The sequence below is a fragment of the Diadema antillarum genome, unplaced genomic scaffold (genome assembly GCF_040938485.1).
Source record: "Diadema antillarum isolate AM-2024a unplaced genomic scaffold, OU_Dant_1.0 seq00001153_RagTag, whole genome shotgun sequence".
Lineage (NCBI taxonomy): Eukaryota > Metazoa > Echinodermata > Echinoidea > Diadematoida > Diadematidae > Diadema > Diadema antillarum.
In genome coordinates, this window is record NW_027271964.1 from 639,582 (window position 1) to 666,854 (window position 27,273).

At 39.1% G+C, this 27,273-nt stretch overlaps 1 protein-coding gene across 1 annotated transcript; it reads right to left on the reverse strand.

Moving 5' to 3' along the window:
* Positions 1-1,562: 1,562 nt before the first annotated feature.
* On the reverse strand, positions 1,563-25,831 carry LOC139744289 (muscle, skeletal receptor tyrosine protein kinase-like). Its single transcript, XM_071654735.1, has 9 exons — positions 25,689-25,831; positions 11,964-12,512; positions 10,250-10,543; positions 9,248-9,378; positions 7,865-8,004; positions 6,052-6,297; positions 5,391-5,542; positions 3,865-3,891; positions 1,563-3,103 (listed from the first exon to the last, which is right to left on the reverse strand). The coding sequence occupies exons 1-9, from the start codon at positions 25,765-25,767 to the stop codon at positions 1,872-1,874; spliced, it is 2,850 nt and encodes a 949-aa protein (XP_071510836.1). The 5' UTR covers positions 25,768-25,831; the 3' UTR covers positions 1,563-1,871.
* Between the last annotated feature and the right edge of the window lie 1,442 nt (positions 25,832-27,273).

The following is a 27,273-nucleotide window of genomic DNA, read 5'->3' on the forward strand; positions in this document are numbered from 1 at the left end:
ATTTTGTGCGAGTTCACACTAGTTTTCAGAGATTTACCCGACCTCTCCTGATCTTGAATTTCTGCCATATGGCACAAGGGATAAGGTGGCATCTCTGACATGTGACTCACAATATGAAAGACATATTTTACGCAATTTACAGACAGCATGCAGCATAATGTACAAAACTAATTACATCTTAAAAAATACTTTTGACAAAAATAAATTCAGAGTTGATATCAATGTCATTTTCAGACCACAGAAGACTTGATGCAATGGTACAACATGTACATGGAATGAATGCGCTACACTTCAACGGAAGAGGGTCGCCTAGAAGTGCTCACTTTTGTGATTCTTCAACATGTGAGGCTCGGTCTGTAACCAATGGAAAACTATGTGCACATTAACAGCAACTCAAGTCAAAGCCCCACATATTGTAAAGCATGTCAGTCACGCTGCTTCAGGGAGTGCCTTTGATTTGACATATTAATGTCAATACAACTACACAAGAACAATCCATGGGTGAGAGACTGGAATTTGAGAGTAAAAGTAGAGCCCTTTTAAGCATGTACTTTTTCCTACAAGGATGGAAATGGTACAGGAAAAGTGATTGAAATATTTTGAATTCAAAGCCTCTCCCTTCTTGAAGACAGGAAAAAATATAGGACCTTTGGATGTCTTTCAAAGTATTTCCATTATTTGTACAGGCTTTCTTCCACTCAACATAGATCAAGAGCATTAAACTGTTCACGTATTAAATCGGCACTACAATACATAGTCATCTGAAGTTACATACATGCCTAAAGAGCTGGACAATCATTTTGAAATTGTAAGCATAGCCTTCGTAAAGAATGTGTAATCCAAGAAAATCATCACAAACATGCAAAGCATGATTTGATTGAGCAGTGAGTAGACACCCTTAAGTTAGCCCACTGGGGATGAGTTACTTTTGCTATAGCATGCATTTCCAATAGATATCAGGGGTAAGACAGCAGGATTTGATGGACAAGGCATGTTCCAACAAGCCCATCTGATGTTCACTTACTCCAAAAATCAGTATCTGGTAATGAGGGAATTTGTAAAGAGCCAAATCGCAAGTGCAGTTGGTGATTCATTTTACCTTTCATCAACAATAAATAGTATTTCAGTTTTGCATTTGCATGAATTTAGTCCTGCAATTGAAGCATAATCTTTCCAGAAACACATTTATATTTGTGATATGAAACAAATGGATGCCTTGGCAATGCTTCTTCAGTTGGGTTTGCCAAATCCATACTACAGCTTTCAAGCTTACAAGACTAACCTAGCAAGGAAAGCCTACAATGCTATGTGGATTAGGCACAATTCCTTTTAGAAGGACTAGAAAAAGAATACAGACTGCACTGCTCAAGAAACTGAAGCAAAAAGATATACTCAGCCATTGCTAGCTCTTGTATCATTCCTAACGTTGTATGGTGACGGACAAAAGCTGTCTTTTCTTCAATCAAAGGGTGCACTGCATGAGGGCATTTGGACAGTTTGACGCTCTTCCCCCCCTCCCCCCCCCCCCCCCCCCCCCCCCCCGACATCTCAATAATGGCTACTCCATGCAGCCGTGCTAGACCAAACTCATTCTTTGAGCCTGCACTGCACATGTCACACAAAATACACTTTTGGTTCAGACGTCGTCTGAAGCACATGTTGAAATGGAAGCTTCGATTTAACATAGTTCCCAGTCTCTCCCGTAATGCAAGCACCATTCATTCCCACATATCATCTCCGAGTAATGTAAGAATGATCTCCAGCATCAAGCTTCTACTTTTTTTGCACCATAACTTGTTTCATTTCCTCTTTTGAAATTCAATATCAAAACAGAAAAGAATACTGTACTTTCACAATAAAACAGCGTTCCACTATGAATCCATGGGGTCAGGAGGGGACTCCTCCCCATTGGCAAGCCATTCAAACTCCATGCTGGCCAACTTGTCCCGTACCAGCTTGAATGGGAGCCGGTCGGCCGGCTCCACTTCCCAGCACTGTCCCATGATCTTGTACACTTGCTGCGGGGTGTTCTCTGGGCATTCCAGCCGATAGCCCTGCCTTGTGTGGAGGAAGACGTCCTCGTGCGACAGGGTAGAGTACGGTTGCTGCGCGTAGGTGAACAGTTCCCACAGGAGCACCCCAAAGGACCACACATCCGAGGCAAATGTGAACTGGTAGAACCAGAGTGCCTCGGGGGCTGTCCATCGGATTGGGATGTGTTCCTCTTTGTGTCCGATGAACTTGTCCTTGGGCCCCAGATAGCGGGCTAGGCCAAAGTCCGATATCTTCACGTCCAGGTTGCTGCTCACAAGGCAGTTCCGCGTGGCAATGTCCCGGTGCACAAACCTGCGCTCGCGGAGGTACACCAGCCCGTTGGCAACCTGCCTGGCCATGTTCAGTTTCTGATATGTCTTGAGGCCCTCTGCGGGCCTGCTAGAGGCCCGGGAGTTGCCCTGGTTGGGATGAGGGCTGCGGGAGTGCAGGAAGTCCTCCAGATCCCCCTCAGCCATGTACTCCAGCAGCAGACACAGGGGCTTACCCACAAAGCATACGCCCAGGAGCCGAATTATGTTCTGGTGGCTGAATCGGGCAATCATCTCCGCTTCCCGATTGAAGTATTCCGTCACCGCCCTGTCTGCTGTGCTCTTCAGCATCTTCACAGCCACTGACGTCTCTGCATCACCCTTGACCAGGCTGGGTGCGGTAGCCTTGAACACGCGCCCAAACGCCCCCTCCCCGATGTCTTTCTCGTAGATGACGCTGTTGCGATTGTACTCCAGATACGCAAGTTGGGGGTTGAAGCTGGGATTGAAGCTTTTACCGTACATTGGGTTGTCCACTAGCCCGCTCAGGTCAATGTTCTTGGGCAAGTTGAACTCTGGTGGGTAGTGGTGCCGCTTCACGAGGATTATTGTGATGATAGCTACAGCCACAAAAACAACAGCACCTGTTGGTACCGTGATGACAAGGATGAGAAACATTGGGGAATTTTCGGGAACTGAATGGATAGCTGGCTCCTGGAGGTCAGTCGGTAAGCGCGGCATCTTGGTTGGGAGTCTAAAGGTGGAAATGTCACCACCGCTTGTTGAAATGGGCGATGGACCTGCATAGGCAACAATGAATAAGGCATTCACTTACACAAACTGCCATTACCTTTGCATAGTAGGACCTAGGAGTCTAAAATGGCTAAGAATTAAACAACAATCTTCAAATCGAAAAGTTGCCATTCCCACATACGACAAATCCAACTACAAGTACAATGCCGCCCTCAAAAGAAATTTTAAGTAACATAACCAGAACCAGCCTCAAGCTTTCAAAGAATGCTGAATTTCAGTAACATAAGCAGATAATCATCTAATAAAGCTGTCTCTCACAATATCATTTAGAACATGTAAATGAATGCTGACATCGAAAGGACGTTATCAAACAACATTCAGTGCAATAAAGACTTAATTCCAAAGACAGCTCATCTGCAAATTCTATGCAGCGGAAGGAAGTCTAGGTAGACTGGGGCAACTATAAACAGATATTGCAGTTTTCTTTGAAGTAACTCGTTCTTTCTTGCAATTTCCTGTCTAGTGAAAGTTTACAATTCCTTCTTGCCATTTCTTTTGATCTTTGCATCACACAAGCTGAAATCACTTCGACCAAAAATGTTGAAATGCTACACACTTAGCCATAAAATTGAACATTTCAATGAAAAACAGGAGGAAAAATCCAAGCCACACACAAGGATTTCACACAGTCATGCTGAACAAGTACATGTATAAACCAGCAGTAGGTATGTGTTTTATCATGTTTGTTTCACATTCTTGTCTATCCATCTCATTCTCTCTCAAATAAAATACTCTAAGCAATACTTACTTGATGTTGTGGAAGGATGTAGAACATCTGGAAACCAAAGGGAAAGAGAAAGACAAGTCACAGCAACATTTTCAATGATTCCAACTGGGGCCCTGTTTTATGAAGAGTTAGAATTGATTATGTAGTTGATTTCAACTATAAGTCTATGGCAACCTGCATAGTAAGGAAATCTAAAATCAATTTTATCTTTTGATAAAACGGGGCCTAGGAGGTCTGCCAATATTCCCACATCCAAATCCGGAAGATTCCACACAGCAATCAGGGAGATATCTGTGTGTTGCATGCATTTCAAAGGGGCGAAAATAATTCCCAAATCAGGGAGATTTTAATATTCTCTTATTTAGACATGAACAGATTTTGACATTTTCAGGGAGACTCCTGCAGAATCAGGGAGACTTGGCAGCTCGGACCAAACCCAACTCTAAATCCCCCAAAGGGATAATGAAACATCAAGGAATAAAGCTGCTCCAAGTTTTGTGCTGGTGGGAGCATATTCTTTCTCTCGAAATTTACAAGCCCCTCAATATTTTTCAAGCAATACTTTCCCAAAATTGAAAGAGAGGAATAGCGGTTTGAGGCAAAACAAGAGTTCTCACACACCTGGGGCCCGTTTCATAAGACTTGTTATCAGTGACAACTGCCACATTTCTATGACAAATTTGCTCTCAGCCAATCAGATGCAAGGATTTCAGTAGCTTGTCACATCTATGACAACTTGTCACTGATAACAAGTTTTATGAAACGGGGCCCCGAAGAAACTGTTGAATTTTACTCTAAAATGGAGACGTTTTTATATGCATAAAAAATGTGTAATGTGTGATATTACGTTGTGATGGCATAATTTCAGTTGGTTTATGAAGAAAATGGAAATATTACCAAGAAAGGTATGCCGGGAGCATACCCGATTGTGGCTGCTACGTGATCTTTCATATTCGATTGGGTCAAAGCAGAAGCAGTCACACATGAGTGGATTGAATTCAGCTTGTTTGCTGCCTGTGATTCAATATTGCAGCTAGGGCGTGATTCGATCATCACATACTAGTGACACTCTTCCAAACCCACTGCTGAACAGAGAGGGCGCTTCAGGAATAGAAGTTGTGTACTACAAATTGAAATTACGATCCCTTTTGATCTCAAAATACCCCAAACAACTCATAATCCTGGGAAATCCTGTCAGCCAGACAAGTTTCTTGGTAGACCCGCTTGATGATATAATGTAAACAAATTCCAAATGGTGGAAGATGGACGTTGAGTCCTTCTGAGGACTATGTTTTAGATTTAATGTCATTTTATCTATAGTCTGGTCACAGCTGGCTTCTTTACAGGGTATTTCATCAGAAGACGAAGTAGCATTGGCAAAAAGTGAGTCTACAGCTAGGAGCCATTGCCATTACAGTGAGCTAGAGAGATAACGAAAGACTTCATCAGACAAAGCGACAGTCAAACAGATAAACAGACAGTCTGACAGACAGACAGACAGATAGACATAGATAAAGTTAGAGGAAAGGCAACAGACAAAACCTCACCCTCCCAGAGCTTCGTGCAGCCCGTGTCAGGAAGATTCTCACACGAGGACACCTTGAGCCGTCGGATGCTCAACGCCAAGTCGTCAAAGTTTCTATTCGCGAGATTCCCCCAGTCTCGTCCGCAGGCGTTGTGCACCTTCAGACAGTCCGCCCTACGTGACATCATCAGAAGTTAAAATGCAAATACTGTGTATTGCATACAGTGTACATATTTTGTCAGCACAATAATCTGCATATTGGGACAGGTAAGATATTCGATGAGTGGTTGAATTTGTGATCGGGAACCACAGTGACAGAATAATGAAATAAGTATCATCTCTTTCCACGGAGTAAGGTAAGCAATCACCCCTTCTGGCATAATAAAAATAGATATTTAGTCTATACATATAATATGTAATATAGTAAAGATGATATCCTGTACCATTTCCACAATAATGATTGACATTGCCATTGAACAAAATAGAAAAGAAATTATCAACTTTATAAATGATATGCCATATGGTGCTGATCTTTATGAAAAATTATAAAACATACATATCAGCAGTTCCAGCATTCATTTTGTTATAGGTGATAACACTCAACAAGTACACTAACAAAACAGTAACAATCCCACAAGGACACCAGTAACATCCACATTCGTGGTGATTCTCGAACACTCTACCTGCAGACGGGCAGTCCAAGCAGCTGCGTGCCAGAGCTGGCACAGTCTGGGTACGTGGCATGGCACAGCAGCTCCTGGATACCGTCTTGGCACAGCGCCGAGGTGGTCAGCAACGAATCGCTGGACAGCACCCTTTGAAGTCGCTGGTCAACTTCCCGCATCTCCTCACCCTTCCCATAGACAAACATGTGAGGGTTGCCTATTGAGCGGCCACGGCACGTTGCACCATTGTACCTCGCACAGTAACTGGAGGAAAGGTGGGGGTGTGGGGTGGGTAGGGAGGGGAGAGAAAACAGGTTCCAGAGTTAAGCTTTGTGAGGACAGCTTGTCTTTCTACATCTCATCTTTTACATCAACTTTTGTTACTTAAGAAGGATTCAACGTTTATTTGATGAAAATTGGTTTTCAAATGGCTGAGATATCCAAAAAGGTGCTAATAATAAAAGGCGACATGCCCCAACTTTATTAGGATCTCTTTGTTTCACCTTGTTTTTGGATATCTCAGCCATTTCAAAACCGATTTTCATCGAATAAACTTTTGATACCCCTTAGAACTGCATGCTCTTTGACATCTCATAGAGTGGTTTCTGAATATCTCGCAAAATGTTAAAAGCTAAATCTACACCTCGACCAGAACTGTACACACCCTTTAACCCTAAATAGGCCAGGCTTTTTTGGCTATGCTAAATCAAGGGGAGGGGGTTAGATGTCGGCTATTAGTGGCAAAATTGCAACAAAATTTGGCACGCACGACACCCACGTCATAACCTACAAGATTAAGTTTTATAAATTTTTTTGAATCTTCATTTTCTAATTCTAATCAATTAATTATGCAAATTCAGTCCAACATCTTACTTTAGCTTGTTAAACACTAATTAAAAGTATAGAGTGTTTATTTTGGGGTTTGTATTTTGGGGGGGCATTTCATGAAGCGATTTGGTCGGATATTTTTCTGACAAACTGTTAGAAACTACTGAAATCCTTGCGTCTGATTGGCTGAGAGCAATTTTGTCCGACAAGTTGTCGGACAAAATGCTTCATGAAATGCTCCCCTGCTTATACATATTTAGCAATTGTAAATCAAAAAACTTCCTAAAGACATTTAAATTTGTACATATTTCATTGTTTTTGGAAATTTTATGTATTTCTTTCTTATTTGACTTTTGTTTTGTTTTTTCAATGGAAATTGTCATGGACCACTTTCCTGCCATTATTAGCATAAAATTAATCAAAGTTATAAATAGTAAAAATAAACAGGTTCTTATGAGTTTTATGACAGAACACTGTTTTCTCTAGGAAAAGTACACAAAATCCCCAAATTGTGCCCATTATGGGGAGACATGCTGTTAAATGGGTATGGCTTCATAACAGTATGTGTGGACATTGCAAATTTGGTCTCAAAAGTTGCGAGACTTGAAATAAAAAAGTCAAGAAGCCTTGCAGCGAGGTCTTCTTGCGTTGCAGAATTATTGCATGAAACGTTGAGGGGGGCGGAACCCCCTTCCCCCGGCCTTTTTGGGGTTAAAGTCAAAATACAAACTTACTGTGACACACAACAAATTTAGTGTAACAGAAAAACATGCAATGCACTGCTCACTGGAACCATACGTTTGGTTACCAAATTTTTTCAGCATCGCCACATTCCAAAGTTGACAAACTAAAAGGCATCCTCATCAGCAATCACATTTTTAAACGTCCTCATTTGTTTAAATAGACCCCTCCCACACATTCATACTTCCTATTGCTGAAGATGTGCAGTTTGTGAATTCCCAAGACCTGCGCTTTAATATGAGAAGGGACATGCTGTACTCACTTTGGACGCGCACCAACAATGGTGACCAAGCCTGCCTTTGCAGCCAACTTGTCTTCCCCGCTGACCTCGTTTCTGTAGAAACAGGTGTAGTTGGCTGTCTGTGTTGCGTTGATGATGATGAATTTCGAGTTGGTCCACTCCTGAAGACAAAAGAAAGATATGCATAAGATCCAATATGCATCACATTTTGAAAATTATCTCTTTTACATTTAAAACTAATGCATGAAATTTTTCTCGAGACTTCTGTGAACAGAGTAGTGAAACATGGTTTGGTACTATTTTTCTGAGCATATCAATGATTCTGTCTAATTTGTGCCATTTCCTCCCCAATCACTGCTCAAAGACTGACCAAGAAAAATATGTTCTCTCCTTATTTCCTGGACAGTGGATTTAAATTTGCCTAAACCTGAAAAAGAATCAGGCACAGTGTTGTGCATACAAAGCAACTAGTCACAAAAGGGGATGTACATGTATACAGCGTACGTCTGTATTATCTTATTCTGGTGACAAGGTCAGACACTCTGTGTTCCCTATTATGGCTGTATCACTTACTGTCTCTTTGTTCTATGAACACTTTTCCTTTATTTTCTTCTGCATAAGGGCTGGGGCTGGACTCAAGACTACCTTGCCCATGATGTCATGGGTTAAAGTCCACAGCCCGTCCTCAAGAAGGAGGTGAAGTAATTTGACCTTGAGGTCCTTAAAGGACAAGTTCACCTTTACATACATGTGGATTGAGTGAATGCAGTAATGTCAGTAGAACATGTCAGTGAAAGTTTGAGGAAAATTGGTCATTGCATTCAAAAGTAATGAATTTTTAAAAGTTTCTGTGCAGTCAACTGCTGGATGAGGAGACTACTACAGTTTATGATGTCACATGCTTAGACAATATAAGGAAAATATAAAGAGAATTTCGCAAAATGTTATTTTTCAAAAAAGGTACACATTTCCTCGACTTGTTTCTGATGTATATTAAGGGTAATATTAATCCCCTGCCTTCTGAAAGAGGCGAGAGCTCTATGTGAGAAAAGTGAAAATATGTTACATTTTCTTTATATCTTCGTTATATTGTTTTACACATGTAAAATAACAAACTGCAGTGCTCAGTCTTCTCATCCAGCAATGACAGCACCAAAACTTTAAAAAATTCACAACTTTTGAAAAGATTGTCCAATTTTCCTCAAACTCTCACTGAAGTGTTTTACTACTATTGCTGCATTCACTCAAACCACATTATTCATGAACGTAAACTTGTCCTTAAAAGCAATCAAGTCCTTGGAACAATTTTGCTGCAAAAATTACCATCTTGTCATCATGAAATTAGCAACTCTGGAGTTTCACTGCATATCCTGTTCGGGGGGGAAAGTGACACAGTTGACTTACCGACAAAGGTTCTAGATTCCGAAACCAGGCTATCTTGGGTGGTGGGAAGGCCTGAACCTTACACGTCAGGTTCAGTTCAGTGCCGTACTGCACACTGTGATTCCCTGGTCCCTCAATTATATCTGGAGCCACTGCAATCCAAACGATACATACATCACGCTCTTTAAACTGCTCACATCTGTGCTTCTTTCATCATGAAATCACTTTTCCTTTACTTTTTTTGTTGTTGTATAAGTCTTCACAATTTACATGCAATCACATACACCAAGGAAACTTCACACTGAAACTTATGCACACAATCTATCAAACATCGTAACTCACTGCACCTAGCTTAAGAAATGCCAGTTTTTGCAATAAAGCTTGCTTGCATCCGACAATCACAAGAATGCAGGTTCCTGTGCCAATCTCTGGGTGGCCAAAATACACACAAATAAAGGACTTAACAATTAGCAATCAGAAAATGAGTCATGTATCACATGAATCTCAATGGGCAAAATTTATTTCTACATCGGGAAAAATTTTTGAATTTTCTTGTCATAACATGAAGGAATTTCAAGTATCAGGGCCCATCTCAAGGATCGGGAGATTTGGTAGCTCCACAGTCTCCCAAAAGCTGTAGTCACTGGGGACATGGTGTCACTCCCTGGCCACCTACAGTTTGATAAATCCCAATGAGCAATCTACAGTATGGAGTACGCAGAGCATCAGTCAATACATGCAGGGTGTACCTGTATATGTAACTCAAGTACTTAATACCAGCAATCACGCATTAAAGCATGTACCTCTCTGCATATTCATTCGGTGGCAACCCATATAAATGAGTTAATATTGAATGGTATTACCTAGTGCCGCACACCGCTCTGCTACACCTTACATTTGGTACATACATGTATGAAATATTGCTGCACATATAAAGTGCAGCAGTTATTACTCCTGGGCTACCACTAGTGAGTCCATGCACAGCAAATAATCTGAGTTCAGTTGCCATCACTGTAAACTTACTCTCCACAATGAGGTAGGCTGGCCTGGATGCCACAGTGCCGCCTTCATTCCGGGCAAAGCACTGGTAGCGGCCAGCGTGCTCCAGACTGACCCCCTTCACCTTAATGATGCTTTTCACTGACTGGGCGTCCAGTGGCTGGGTGCGCACCTGCCACCCGAAACCTCTATTGATGCGCTTCCCGTTCACCTCCCACCAGATCTCGGGCGTCGAGATGCTCTCAATTTTGCATCGCAGCATCACCTCACTGCCGAATTCCACCGTCCTGTTCCGCGGGTCCTGCAGCACAATCGGTGCTGCTTTTTGGGATGCATTATGTGAACACACAACATGTACAGTAATCAACATCATGCAAATCATGCCTCTATTAAATAGAGTATCACAAGCGCAAGAGAAAAATATGAAATGTAACTCCTTTTTAAAGTTAAATGTAACAAATGGGACATTATCAAGTTGACAGAACAAATATTTTGTCAAAATCAAGCTTGGGACATGTTACAGTTTTTTTTTTTAACTTTCACATGTTTTTGCAAAACACAGTGAATATTGCTCATTATCATGCATTATACAAATCAGATGAAGTGAGGCTGTTATGAATTGCAGTCTCCTATAGACCCGCAAAGAAATATTCACTCGATTTTCATTCTTGGAAATCCAAAAGAAGTACACGTACACTGTATGTTCTAAAAATCCCGCTCCTTGAGCTTTTAAAAATTCAGAAGTTATCAGGAAAGCAAATTCTTTTTTTTTTTCTTTTTTTTTTTCTTTTTTTTTTTTGGGGGGGGGGGGGGGGGGGAGGGGTGCGTGATTGTCGTAAGGGTCTGCTCTATACAATTACATACTAATCTCAGCCCACTAGCTGCACATATTGCTTGGCCTACAGGGTGTAGCCATTATTTAACTATACTGTGGCTTTCTCTGAAGTTAGCATACTCAATGCAAAATGTCATAGCAAATTTCAAAGCAAAGTTCAAAAATCACACTCAAGTCTGGAATTCTAAGAGCACCATTCCTCTCTTTTTTTTTCTTTTTTTTGTGGCGGGGGTTGGGGTTATTTGTTTTCACTGGAAGTTTGAATAAATGCAATTGATTTCAAATTGACTATCACAAAGAACACAGTCAGACAAATAAAAGAAACAAATAAAAAGACAAACAGAAAACTGTGAGGTCTGCCACAATGAAAAAAAAAAAGTTTAGAAATAGTTTTTTTGAGCAAGTGATGACAGTCACAAATGTATGTGACAAGGCAATGATGATATCACGTCACAGCTCTCCCATTAATTTCTATGAAGTAAAAGATATGAAACTATCTCTTGGCCTGTACAGCAATGACTATAGTTTGTAACTCACTCCTCTTTACAAAACTTAATATTATTGAATTACTACCTCTTTAGAAAAATAAAACATGTGACAGATACAAGCTACACTGTAGAATTTCTTAATGAATTTGTATTAAAGAAAGGGAATTTTAGTGAAGATTTGTGAGCAAGTAAGATGGGAGATATGTGAGAAAATTAAATCATGATGTTCTCTCATCCTATTTACAAATTGTATGTGTATAACTGTGACCAAAATCACTGCCCTGGCAAAACACAAAATTTATATTTTACTCTTTGCCATATCTTTATCATCTTAATATAATGAAGACTGCTCTGTTTGTGCGATTTTACTCTACAAAGCTTGTATTTATATTCGTCAAAGTTCAACTGTACATACGTGGTTCACGGATTATCACGCCCGGCGGTCTAACTGCTGGCGTTGTTTTAGCATCCGACAGTGGAGTCTTCGTCGCTGTTGTTGTTGTTGCTGCTGCTGTTGTTGTTGTTGTTGATGACACATTTGATAAATAATCTATTCCTTTCATAGTTGTATTTCCTACATTCCAGATGCTGGACGTTTCTACAAATCTAGTTGTTCCATGATTGCCATTTCCACTTCCTGCAGAGGTTGTGGGAACGCTCTCATTCAACATTGTAGTCCTCTGTGGCGCGTCAGATTGCAACATTGTCTGTGACATGGTGGACAACAGTGTAGTTCTCGTCGCATTAGCTGCGACGTCTGGCACAATTGTGGTTGTTTTTGTGTCCATGGCATCCTCTGGCACTTTGCCGGCGCTGACTGAGGCAGGCTCCGTTGCTGCAACCGTCGCGGCAACTGTTGTGAAGCTGTTGTTGGTCCCATTTTGAGTTGATCCTGTGGATGTGTCTTGCAGAGGTGTCCCAGAAATGGGTTGTCGAGATTCCTGGCTGGGATCCACAACAGTGTCTGTCACAGGAGGACCGAATAAAGAATGAGACATGTTCAATGGCAAGTTAACCAGTTGAGGACGAGTCCCGAGTATACTTGAGTAGGTATCTATGGGAAATGCATGTTATAGCAAAATCAGTCCGTCCTTAATGGGTTAGGGGAAAATGATTAGCTCTGAGAAATTTGTCTTATTGCATTTACATTTGTATTACCAGTATGTAAAAAATAAAGTAATAAAAATAAGTACATAAATAAATAAATAAATAAATAATAAATCAATTGATTAATTAATCAATTTAAAAATTTTATTTTGCATGAAAATTACACATTTCATTAACTTCATACTGACATGTTAAGGGTAACAATCGCTGCTTTCTGAAAGCAGTTAGTCAAGTGCTCTTTTATTATGCTAGAAAAGTGAATTTTTCGTGGAATTTTCTTCATATTTTCTTTATATTGTTGTCCACACATATGTCATAACCTCTAGTAGTCTCCTCATCCAGTGGTTCCAATACCATAACTTTAAAAATTCATAACTTTTGCATTGATTGTCCGATTTACCTCCAACTTTCACTGATGTGTTCTACTAAATGTTGCTGCTTTCACTCAATCCATATTGCTCTTTGGGTTTGGGTTCCCTTTAAACAATGGAAGCAGCTTCCTTCCCTTCAGCCACGCATATACAATGTACATGTAGTACATGTACATCATACAGCCTGTCCTACAATCCATAGCCACAGGGAATGAGACTTGTTGTACTGTCTACCATGTTTTGTAGTTTAAAGTTTATGTGTGGGTGTGGGTGTGAGTGTGTGCTCAATTACATAAGCCAGCATTCCAGAGAAAATTTCACAAGTCTCACCATCCAGCTACATGTAGCTGCTCGCACAAAGCAAATGAACTATTTAAATGGTTTGGGAAGGAAAGAGCAATGGCTGGATCTGCGGAAGAAAATAACATGTCAAGAAAATAAACACTCAACCACTGGCAAAACACTTAAGTGGGATGTTTTGACAAAACGTGGTAAAATACTTTGTGCAGTCTGCTGGGGAGTGTGCTTGTTGTATGCACAAAGAAGAAAAGAGAAAGAAAGGAAAAAGAATGAGGTAGGGTAAGTAGGAAACCTTGATTGATGTACTGTATTTGTAGACACTAAACTGCTGTAATTTGCCAAAGCCTTGTAAGACATGGTTGCATCCCCTAATCCAGGGAATAAGTTTCAAACTCAAATTTGATTTAATAGCAATTTCAGCTGATGAAATATATCTTCAATGATATTCTGTACACTTCTATGTAAGAAAACTGCTACACAACAGTTAGTTTGTGTAGCAGTGGTGTAAAAATGCATAGCGAATTGCGATGCGATACCAGGAAAATTATTCCCTGTAATCGCATGCATTGTATTTATTGTGCACGATGCTTCATAGGAAATACCCACCTGGGCAAGGCAGGGTAGTTTCTGCTACATCATCTATTCAATTTCAGTTCTGCACATTGCCACCACCTTCGCCGACAATTTCAACACCATTAAAATACAAAGTGCCTAACTATTTTTGGGTACTATGTTCCATACACCACTTGCAATATCCATCACGATGGCAATATAAAAGATATGCTCTAAAAGCATAACCTCTCATGACAAGTGAATAATAGTAGCTCATGAGTCATATGAAAGCAGCGATGATATCCCCTCTGCATTTGAAATCATATTTACAGCTGTATTGGTATACTATAAAGAATGAGCCTGTACTACTGTAAATGTGGATATTTTCACGCTTGGCAGGATAAGATGAATTCTGCATGTTTTTAATTACATACAGTCGTATGTACGCAGAATCAAGACATTAATCAGTGGAACATACAATGTATGACAAGCAAAAATGTTTGCGTGTTTTATTTTTGTGCCAGTTTCTGGTCGTGCGGATGAGTTAAAATTTTCCCTTTTACGGTAAAAATTAGTTTAATGTTGCCAGTTCTGTAAAACTGACCCCATTATATCCATCTGCTTTTCATTCCTACACTGTATTTGTCAAATTTCACAAAATAACATTTACTACTGTTCATTTTGCAGCATGATAAAGGGAGTTTCTAGCACGATTAAAACAATATCAAATGTAAGCATACACTGCAGTTAACAAGCTGTCGGGTGTCAAAACTTATTCTCTTCATAACAAGGAACAGAAATATCACTCCTCTCTGAGTCTAATGCAAGACAACAACTGTACACACTGGTTTCTGAAGGAAAAAAATTCATGTACAATGCATCATACACTGTTTATGTACACTGGAGTTACCACTACAACTACAATTCTGAATCATAATCATTCATAGTGTAAATTCTAACATATACTCTACCTACAATTGTACATGCTTAAAAAATACATTGAATTTTGTTCATATTAGTCATTCTCTGTTTTCCCCTAATCGTAATGTCAGGAGGATGTTCAATATTGACATACAACATGTACATGTACAATGTACATGTACATTGTACAGTGAACACGTACAAACAACCATGGACCTACAATATACTGTAGGTACAACTGTACTAGCATACATGTTAGGTCTAAAGCACATGTACACTGTACTATGCTCACTTTAACACACACCAGTGTCACAAGAGCATGTGAAGCTGCTTTGGACAAGACTGAAGGATAGTTGATGAGTTGATGATGATGATGATGATGATGATGATGATGATGATGATGATGATGATCCACAGCATTTGTATGGCGCCATATATTTGTTATGTTATAGAAACATTCAAAGGTGCAGGTTAAACACCTTTTACATGCATAGTTGTGTTCCCTATACAATGCATATTTTATTTATTTTCTTTTTTGTTTATTTCAACTGCATGAATGCAGTCCTGCCAGTATCAACCCATTTAAACCATAACGATACTTGTGTGTTACACCTAGCCATGTACATGTATTAAGCAAGTTATGCAACAATTCCCAAATCAAAGAATTATAGATTTATAATTCGTCAGCACTCAGAAGAAAAAATTAATAGTTTCAGGGAGCCTTCTGCAGAGAGACTAAAAAGACATGGCAGCTCTGTAAATGTAAATGCCTTCTTATATTTGGTGGGATAGCCCACTACCTCTGAAAATTATCACAATCCCTATAGATTTACACTGTAATACATACAAAAAAAAAATTTTAAGTTATCAGCACACAAGGGGGTCAAATATTTTACAGGGACATGATATGCATACAAAATAATTAAAGGGATAGCACAGTATTGGTGGAGATGAGAATTAGGCTTTTAACTTTTTGCGAGATATCAAGTAAACGCAATAGTACAAGTCATACCATTTTAAGAGGAATTCAAAGTTTATTTGATGAAAATCGGGTTTGGAATGGCAGAAACATCCAAAAACAAAGTAAAGCAAAGCGATCGTAATAAAGGGTGGGTCCCACACTTTATTAGAATCGCTCCTTTTTGGATATCTCAGCCATTTCAAAACCAATTTTCATCAAATAAACATTGAATTCTTCATAGAATTACATGCTCTTTCATATATTCTATAAGAGGTTTCTCATTATTTCACCAAAGAATGTTAGAAACCTGAAATTAGGTCTCAACCAACACTGTACGATCCCTTTCATGTCTATTACAGAGAAATCTTCACCAATGCCCTCATCTTTTTTTCCTGTCATTCCCTCCCTCCATCCTTCTTTCCATCCTCACTCCATGCATGGAGAGAACAAAGAGCAGTTTGGAAGATGCGAGTGGAAATAATCTGTTTGTTTTTCTAGCCGATAATCGGCCGCTGTAATCCAAGTTCATGGCAGGTCCACACTCTCTCCTGACCAGGGGGATGAAAGGGGCAATTCTAATGCCACTGTCATCCGACGAGGTGTGTCAAATGTCTGGTTAGCGAAACCAAAGGGCTTTGACGAGGCCTAGTGATTGGCACAAGACCAGAAAAACACACACAATAACGCAGCAAAGGCCACACATTCAACATTACCACCACTCCTCACAGAGCCACTTTTGTTTGGCTGCCGGTAAACAAGGATTTTTTTTTTCTTTGATGAGAAATATGTGAAACTATTGTTACAAACTGGATAAACAAAATTATTTTCCAAGGAATGTACACTTGATTTTTTTTTCCCCTCTGTGCGTACAGGAATAGATATTACTGCGATGGGACATGTTATACATTGTATAGCAAGGAGCAAAGACCTACACTGTATGACAAATTATGAGGAGCAAGATAAGAATTTTAGTACTGTCCAGGCAAACAGCAAGCCATTCATGTACAACACCGCAGCAAGGGATATGTGCAAAATGTACACACTGTAGGTTTATTGCCAGAATAGCAACCAGAGAATCTAGTCTCTATTCTGTTGGGACAGAAGATGATTACCATCATCCAAGAAGAATAATGCTACTTGTATACATGTATATACATTGTACTACTGTACATGTAGGAAAGCACTCTGAGAGCGCAGACCTCCACCAAGCAGTTACTTTCCACCCATGATCTTGCTCTTCCCAAAGAGATTTTTTTCTCCTCTTCTACCACTGGAGAAAAGCTCTTTGGGCTCTTCCATAGAGATCAGTGATTTCCACCCATAGGTCTACATGCTGAAAAATTGTCCGATATCCCAATATAGAAGCCTTTGTTACGTCATAAACCCTCAGCTGCACGGCGCGCCTTGCCCTATCAAACAGAAACTAGAGCATGCACTTCAGTGTGCACATGCAAACCTTAAATACGCGCAGCCTGAAGTCCCAAGTTCATTGACCCTACCTGCCAAAATATGAGAAATCCTTCATAAATTCCCCAAAAATTCTCGGATCACTACCAAAAGTTAATTGTTTGTTACTAGTGTCATTCTCAACCTTTCCTGCAAGTTTCATCCCAATCCGTGAACTACTTTTTGAGTTATTTTGCACACGGGCAAACTAACTGTACATTTTTGGGCTGCCTCTGTGCATGCTACATCACTGCCCTGATACATGAAAATACTTCTCTCACAATATGATTTGGAACAGAATCTGGACAGAATCTGGATGGTAGAGTTTATTTTAAAGACCCTGCATATAATGGCCACCTGTCTAACAGTGGCCAGCTGCCAACTCATGGTGTTGCCTGTGCTTGATATTTCAGCGTATACTGCAGCCTAGAGGAAATCAGGTCCAAATACATACAGTACAGCTATATAAGTTAACCTGATAAAAAAAGAGTAAAATCTTATGAGTTCAACCAGTAAAAATTTGACTGAAATCGGATGAAAAATAAGGAAGTTATGACATTTTGAAGTTTTGCTAATTTCTGCAAAACAGTTCTTGTACAGTAGATATGAATATGCAAATGAGTGAGGTAACCATGTCACACCCTCACAATTTTCCATTGATCGTGTACAAAAAAAAAAAAAAAAAAAAATGAAGAAAATTCAATGTTTCTGTCGTTGGAAGTCTGAAACATGACGTTATTCCTAGTTGAATAACTTCGGAATAGTGACCAGTTAGATATCATACGAGGATTTGAGCCTTGGGCATACACTGTAATTAGGTTTGAATGACAAACTAGAAATACGAGTGTACAAACTATACATGATAAGTTGTGAGGGAATGACATGCTCACTTTGCCATTATTTGCATATTCATATTGACTGTTCAAGGCTGCGTTTATCATCTTTCCTGTGTTTGAAACGGCTTTCAAAAGCCGCTTCCAAAATAGTTGCGTTTATCAACTCATCGCGAACACAAAAACTGGCCTTGTCACTGTGCAGCTGCATTGCGCATTTTGACCCGCATGGTTCGTAACCGCAGTACAAAGCTGTTTCAAAACAGCTTTGCGTTTATCTCGCTTCAAAGGGCTTCTAGAAACAGGTTTCTGGAAACCTGTTTCGGAAGAAAGCACAAATTTGCGGTTTTCAAAAAGGCTTTCCGAACCCCATAATCAAAACAGCTTTGTGTTCATCATCTCATAAAAATTCCCTGAAAGTCGTTTGGAAAACCTGTTTCTGCCGAGAAAGAGAGTTGATAAACGCATCCCAAGAACTGTTTCCCCCACAAATAGCGAAACGTCAAAATGTCATAACTTCCTTATTTTTCATCCGATTTCGATCAAATTAATACTGTTGAATTTGTTATATTTTACTCTTTCTTATCACACTAACTTATATTTGGACCTGATTTCCCCTTTCATACCCCTTTCAGTAACTCCTCTGGCTCGGGTCACACCTGAGCCAAGTCGTAAAATTTTGAGTTTATGAATGGGTCGGGACAAAGTGGCCCGCGCCAGGCTCGGGCCTCATGCCGATTGAAGAGTTTATGAACGATAGCAGTGCCAGGCTCGGGCCAAAATTCCTTGCACGGTCAAAGGTCACAATTACGTTCAGTTACCATGGTAGTTATCCCTTACATGGCCGAGTTTGTGAATGGGTCATCGTAAAATTAGCGCGGCTCCGCTACAGTTACTCAACGCAATTTTTACTACTTAGTGCGGGCCAAATTAGCTCGGGCCAGGAGCTGGCCGAAAATGCATGAGTTACTGAAAGGGGTATAAAACTCAAGGTTCAGTTGTGCTTGTACTTCGCATTGCATAATAATTTGTATGCCATACGATGTACGTTCTGAATCTTGAGGGCTTATTTCATGGCAATCAAACTTTTTATCAAATCAGAGGGACATTCTTGGGCACCAATAACACCTGGGTTTTTCTCAGAAACACAGACTTTTGTCTAAAGAATGCAAACCGCCCATCTCTGCAGTGCTGTAGCTACTTTTTCTTTTTTTTTCAAATTGCAGATACTGGCTCACCTCTCCCAGGTAAAAAATCTGAGTTCTGTTATTGTTTTGCTTGAAATTAATTAATTATTCATTATTAAGAAGCAAACAAGCACAAGGGTTATCTAGATGTCCGTACAATACACATACACATGTAGTTACAAATTTGCACCTGTTGGTGGATTCCCCATTCTCTCCAAAGAGTAGCAAAATGTGCAAATCACTTTACAGGGGAATGAAACCCCTACACTGTACACTGTACATGTGGACTGAAGAATGCACAAATATCAGAACACATCAGTGAAAGTTTGAGGAAAATCATGCAATCCGTTCAAAAGCTATGAATTTTTGAAGTTTTGGTGCTGCCACCGCCAGATGAGAAGACTACTACTGATCATAATGTTACGTATGGAAAACAAAATAAAGAAAATTCAACATATTTTCACCTTTCTCAAGTACTGAAATAACAATAGACTTACCTCTTTCATATGCAGGGGGAATAACATTACTGCAAAACACGATATTTTCGCAACATGAAATTTTAACGAATTGGAGCCGACAGCCTTTTTCACAGCATGAAATTTTCGCAAATTGCTTCCAATATTCAATGTGTATTATGATGTACAGTATAGTGCAGACAAAAATTTGCACATGCATTTTAATATCGCGAATCTTGGCTCTCGCGAAATTCACGAAATCAAAATGCATGCGAACATTCCTTGTTTTACAGAACCCCTTATGTCAGTAACAACTTGAGGAAATGTGTACTTTTCATATAAAATAATATTTTGTGGAATTTTCTTTCTAGTTTATTGTTTTCAATATATGACATCATGATCTGTAGTAGGCTTTTCATCCAGTAGTGGTGGCATCAAAACGCTCCTGTATACATGTAGTTGAGAAATCTGGAAACGGAACCCGACGACTCAGCAGCGAATCCTCAACCATTCTAACAGCCAACTGGGCATATTTTAATATTTTCCAGAACAACAAGACTCAATCTTCAGCACTGCAATGGTACACATGTCAACAACTTTTTCTAGTCTACCATTACAAACTGTCAACAAGCTTTTCATATCCTTCTTTTTTTTTCTTTTGCACAGAAAGGTAGATACAAAAGAAACAGCAACAGTGTGAACTCCTTAAAATCTAACCTACAAAAGGCATGGGCACATTTATTCAATTTTTATGACCCACAGCCATACATTTTCTCTTTATTCCAACATTTACCCTTAGCATGCAATTAGCAGCATCCATTTTTTCTTTTTTCAAGAGGATGCAGAAGGGCAAATGTATACACAAGTTCTACGGTATTCTTTATGCCCAACATCAAGGTAACCCAAGGGGCAAGTCCAAGATAAGGTCCCCTCAGAAGGCAAAATTTCATCTTTGGTCAATATTGACATGTTTGGTATCATTTTGAAGCTTATGAGTTGAAGTTTTGATTTCCGTGGAGGAAAAAATGATATTATGTAAATTTATGCAAATTTCAAGGGCTTCATTTGCATATATGTGAAACACAGCGTTACGTATGGGACATTTATAAAAATTCATATTAATTCAAAGGAAAGCAAATAATATTTGATTAATATGTGGACATAAGAAGTTCATTACATAGTTTAACTTGGTATGAAAATTTAGGGATTATGCAAATGATTATGCAAATTAGCTCGTGTCCTATCATGAGATGTCCCATACGTAACAAAATGAGGTCGTTTTTTTAGGTTTTTTCTGAAATTGCTAAGGTTATTTTAATGCCCTTTTGGAAAGTTCTAATTTATTGTTTAGAGAAATTAAATACCAGAGAAAAAAGAAAAAAAAGTAAAACAAATATTTTTTATTAGGCATTGAAATAATGTTACGTATGGGACAAATGCGTTACGTATGGGACATCCTCATACATATTGCATGTGAATGCATGTAGCTAGCTGGGAAGGTCTCTCAGTACACAAATGGTCAATCATCCTGAAGAAAGCATCCCAACATTGTAGCTACTTTTTGAGTTATAGACACTTGAAACAAAACATGAACTTGACTGAACAATTTTCAGAAAGGGGGAGGGGAAAATGGCAAAATACACAATGAAAAATCAGGATTAAAGGGATGGTATAGTTTTTTTTTTGTAGAAATGGGGATTCAGTTTTCAACATTTAAAGAGGTGATTGGAAACCAATTATATGAATTACTTAAGAGCATAAAATCCTAAGACTAGAGGAATTCAAAGTTTATGTGATGGAGACCCAATTTGAAATGGTTGTGATATATTAGAAAAAAAAAAGTAAAATGATTTTTTTTTTAATTGCAAGTGATACACAAATTGTCCTTATTCAGTTTTCACTAGTAGCCACAACAAAATTCATGGGTATACATACTGAAGTGTGACACGAATCAATGACCTGACTACTAGACAGACATATATCTACTCGATCACTGGGGTTCCACGCAGCAGGTATTGCTTATCTATTAAACTTAATATTTCTTGTGTCAAGTTGTTTTTTATTGAAACTAAATGGCAAACTGCCTGTCATCAATGGAAGTAAACACTTTAAACTACCAGGTATTCAATTTTTCAGTAGTAACTATCCTGATAAAAATAGGGCATAGATACTGAGGTTGGTCGTAAAAAATATAGAATATGATTGAATGTGATTATGATGGTAAATATCTGGGGAATATTGTTCCCTTGTCAATCTGGATCAGTATTTGAGTAATTTCAACTGATTCCACCTAAATGATTATGCAAAAATTTGTTTATGGGTATTTTGCAAAATTATTTTGCAAAATACCCATAAACATGCTTCTCCACACACTAAAAGAATGGGGGACAAGGGGCATGCATACCCAGGTTGGTCATAAAAATAGAAAAATATGATTGAATATGATTATGATGGTGAATATTTGGGGAATATTGTTTCCTTGACAATCTGGATCACTATTTGAGTAGTTTCAGCTGATTCTACTTCAATAATTATGCAAAATACCCATAAACATGGTTCTTCACACACTAAATGAATGGGGGACAAACTGTCCCATACGTAACTGTCCCATACGTAACACGTCATGTCTGTCTTTAATTAGAACCTGTAATTAGAGCTTTTTGCCTAATGACATGAAACTTACCTATTAACAATCTTGAGTGTTGTGACTTCCATCACAGTGAGTTACAAGTTGTAGAATGATATACTTTCAGAGAGTTTTGAGGTTGAAAAAAATGTTCAAAAAAACAAAAGTTTTCTGGTCCCATACGTAACGGCACATATTTTCGCTTCTAAAATATAATTGAGAAGGTCATTTTTCTCAATTTTTTACCTGATTATACTTCTTCTAGATATCAATCACCATGATGAAGTTCAATATGATCAAAGGCCATTAACACTATTTTTCAGGTCATAAAAGTCTCTGAATGTCCCATACGTAACGTGCGCGTTATCTTGGACTTGCCCCAAGACATATCAAAGTGAATAAAATGAATGTTAATCTTAATCAAGAATCATCATTGTAATTGTGAAAGTCTGTTCTATCCACCGACATGACCTCTGCCATCATTCAAGTCACTTTTCAAACTCAATGAATTGAATGATATCAAAACGATGCCAAAAAACAGTAGTTTTAATTAGGACCAGTATGAATATACAATGTAGGACATGTGACCAAGAAAATAGAATCTATAGTTCCAGGACGTTCACCAATCTGTTTCCTTGGGCGCAGTCACATTATGCAAAACTACAATGTATGCATGATTTTAACCTGTACTGTATTTTGCTTCGCATAGTTCGGGCAATGTGACCACAAATTTCTTGAAAAGTTAGCAGCGAAAATTCCTGCATACACTTGAGAAGTTTGGCATTGTGTGACGCCACATGGCTGAAATTTCCAGAAGTTTGTGACTGAAAAATAAAACATGCTGTTTACGCACATTTGCACTGTCACACATATGCATTTTTCATGGGGGAGGGGCCATTAACACAGAAACTAAGCATAGTTTTGTTGGTTGTAGTGTGACTGCATACTCAAACTTCTGGAGGTCATTGTTTGCTTCTCAGGTAGTTACCCCCCCCCCCCCCCCCACATCTTCACATCGCTTTAAATTTATTTTATTTCTAATGCCTGCCAATATGTTTTCACTGTTTTGTTTTGTCTGTTCGTGCATTTCTTTTTATAGACCCCCTTTCACAATGCGGGGCTTTAAATTCAAACCTCTCAATATTTTGTCGTAGTGGCGCTCCGCTTGTAAATAAACGACTAGTATTATTGGGAGCGCGTCGGTTGAAATTTGGTACCGCATTTGGCCCAGTTTGCGTTTACAGTGAGAAAAGGCCGATTTTGGTACCGCATTTGGCCTTTTGCGCATTTACAGTGAAATGAAGGCCAGGCTCTGCCGTGGCCGAGCCAGGCCTTTTCACTCACTGGAGTAAACGGGATCATAGACTATGCTATGGACAATATGGTGCATGGAGCCCTAGACTTGGTCAATTTCTACCATTATTAATTAATGACCACACAAAGATGGAGACACTCATTGCACTGGTTGTTCAATGTTATTGTTGTAAACTCAAGACTTTAGACCACCAAGGAGGTTCAAGAGAATGGAGTCATAACCAGCTGGTCACAACTGTCTTATTTCCTTTGAACCCATGTTCAATGCCCCAACTCAAAAATATTTGAAGCATGTGCCAAACTGGATCTGCCGCTCAGATAGGAAGACAACTGACTCATGTCTCATTGCATAATCATCAGCCACTTTCTAAGGAAGATGCATTTTTGTGATGGTAATCACTTGTCTTTTCACCATCCCTATTTAAAAGATACATGTAGGTGAAATATAATGGTAAAACATGGGGATGCACTAACAGAAATTGAGCAAAATGATGAAATGAAAATCATTTGACTGGGCATGTTCGGGTAGTAATTATATTCGAAGATTATTCCATGTCATTTTTAATCGTCAGAATTGTGTGGAAAAGTGATAAAACTAGCTTTCCAGGAGGGTACAGTTTTGAACACTTTCACATGATACAGCCCTGATACACTTTTGCACATATTTTTGGAAGGGACTGACTTTTGTTTTGGCAGTGTATACAACAAACCACACTCACATCAGGAATGCACCAAACCCAAGGCCTCGGGTTAGAAAGTAAGATCTTCAAGAGAAAACTTGCATTTAAACAGACAAACGTTTGTGACAAGAAAAAATAGTGAGGAGAACAGACGATGAGAATGAATCAGAGACCATTTATTTACAAAAAAATAAAGTTGTCTAGAATGTAATCTCAGAAAAAATGTTATTTCCACCGTAGTGATGTTCCCAACACTTGCAAGTACAGCTGTAACTCCTGTTTGTGTTCTTAAGTTGGACTAAAGCACACATGATGTTCATTAGCTGTTTTATTGATGAATGAAACTGCCCCTGCCACAAATAGGCACGCTGCCGCAAATGGGAGTATATGCAGTGATTGTACATAGACCACCTGTAGTCTATACCGCATTGCATTTTACTAACGCTTGGCTGTATCCAGTGACTCGGGCTGTGGGTACAACCACACACACTTGTAAGTTGTGGCTGGATGGTATAAAAGACAAACATTCGTGGTTTTATACCAGTACACTGCCTTTTTTACATGCTTTAAGATTTCATTTCATTTTAAAAACAGACAAGCAAAATATAGCCAACTATAGATTGCTCAGGAAGACGGCGGTATCGAACCGGGGTCATCAACAAAATGGCACAAGTGCACCTGTGCTGTGGCCCAGTGGGATTCTTCTGTACACTGTGACTGTCTGTAGACCAAACATCTATTTAATGAAAAACTGACAACTGTTTGAATTACAGCCAGTTGGAACTTCATCTCTTGTCGTTGATTATGCTTGTCTTGTCTTGAACTTCCTTGAGACTACACAAGTTTATAATAGCGTGGATGTGTCTTCTTGGACATTTTGCTGACTAAATACTAACGTTACACTGGTCTAACTGTTACAGAATACAGAGGAGATCTGAGATAGAAACACACCCTTTACAGACTATAGTATTGCGTTTATTGATTCATAAATGATTGGTATTCATGGTGCTGGCGGAGGACACAGAGAAAGCTTGTTGGTTCAAAACGCTTTACCCATACCCTATTCAATCACTTGCACAGTGGTAATAAATGCTTACAAAAATATGAGCTGGATCGGAAAATAGAACATGAAAATTAAATCACTATGCAACGGAAACACACATCTCGCATTTTCCTACCAACTAACGTTACAGCTGGCACTCAACATGGGCACGACAGGTGTACATTGGCCCCACCGCGCACCGTCCCGCGCGAGTCGGGTACACAGTGCAGGCACCTCCACAGTACCACACGCACGTCTTGGCTCTGGCTGTACATAATGTACACAACAGAATGCGAGGCTTCCGAAAAAAATATGAAAATATCAGAGAGAATCAAAATTTCTTACCATTTGTGTTACCGTATGTGATGGTAATCAAATAGAGCCACAGAAGTGGTACAGCTACGACGTATAACCGCCACATCATACATATTGTCGGTGAAGCTAGCCCGCTAGCAACACCAAATCTCCACGAAAAACAGCTATTTTGTCACAGCATATCAGCAATATGGCGACTTATTAACACACTATGGCTCGTAAACAGGTTTGGCTTGTTCCACTAGAAAATAGGGGAGCAAAAATTTTCTATGTCGATATAATGTAAATTGGAACATACTTTCTATCTTTTCTACTCATTTAAAATTCTAATTCATTATTTTTCTTTAAAAAGTTACTTTGAATATGAAGTATATTGTTCAAAAAGTTTTGTTTTCTGCATTGAGTTCCCATCATTTCCATCAATGAAATGGACTACGCTAACCGCGAAGGTAAAAGGTGTGAAATTTGCTGTCCTTTGACATGCAAATAATGCGCAGACGATTGACAATTATCGCCAGTACGCAGTAAACAAGTTCGTGAGTAATAAAATTGCCCAGGAATTGTGTGTAAGGTATTCCGGGGTTAATAATCAAATAATTTTCATCCACAAATTATCAGAAATAATCTGTACATGGAACGTTTCTGCTGGTGAAGACGAAAGTGTAGACTTAGAAAGATTTGCAAGAACTTCAACACGATTGTCTTATACTGCTGCCTTGATTTTTAGAAAATGAAATCATGAGCTACTATGGTGAAACTATAAAAGTACATGATAACATAATAACGCTTCAATTGGTATAATAGTTACCACAATGTAAGTCAAATTTTTACCATGAAATTACACATGTCACGTCTCCATACTGACCTAATGCGAAGCAAGTACATACAGATACACCCCTCCTCCTTCAAGGCAACGTGAAACTAACAAATTTCATATTTTGGACCAAAATTTTATCCTTTAGTGATTGGTTGAAAGAGTTTAACGTGATTATAGGTATTTTCAGCTATTTCAGAAAGTTGGCAAATTTGACACTCCATAAAATACTATTTGCAAAATGACGTCACTTCTAAGACGACATTTTGCAAATAGTATACTATTTGGAAAATTATGTCACAAAGCAATTCTGAAATTGTGCGCAGCTTTGTACCCGTCACTTTGTGAAAATGTAATTTTTTTAAACAACTGTGACATCACAAAGCAATTCTGATATAACGCACTGCGCCGTATTGGTCCCTCTGTGAAATGTAACAATTTCTAACAAAACAATTGTGACGCAACAAAGCAAATTTGACATTGCGAGCTGCTCGTACCGTCGACGTCACTCTGTGAAATGTATCAGTTTCTAGCAAAACAATTGTGACGTCATAAAAAGCAATTCTGACATCGCGCATTGCTGCGCACCGTCTGTCTTGTAAAATGTAACATTTTTACCTCCGCCAAAAAGGAAAATGCAAAATAACTCAAAAAGTTATGAACGGATTTGGATGAAGTCAGCAGGAAAGGTCGAGAATAATACAAGGAACAGATCACTAAATTTGGGTAGTGATCTGGCAATTTTTATGGATTTTATAAAGGATTTTCGATATTTTGGCAGGTAGAGTCAATGAACTTGGG

What these genes read in the sequence shown, in the direction of transcription:
- LOC139744289 (XM_071654735.1), bottom strand. Translation starts at nt 25,767, where the DNA reads ATGATGTGGCGGTTATACGTCGTAGCTGTACCACTTCTGTGGCTCTAT. An exon ending in CGTGATAATCCGTGAACCAC is followed by an intron (nt 10,544 to 11,963) that starts GTATGTACAGTT and finishes CCCAAAAAGCAG; the next exon opens with CACCGATTGTGCTGCAGGAC. An exon ending in CTTGGACTGCCCGTCTGCAG is followed by an intron (nt 5,543 to 6,051) that starts GTAGAGTGTTCG and finishes GATGTCACGTAG; the next exon opens with GGCGGACTGTCTGAAGGTGC.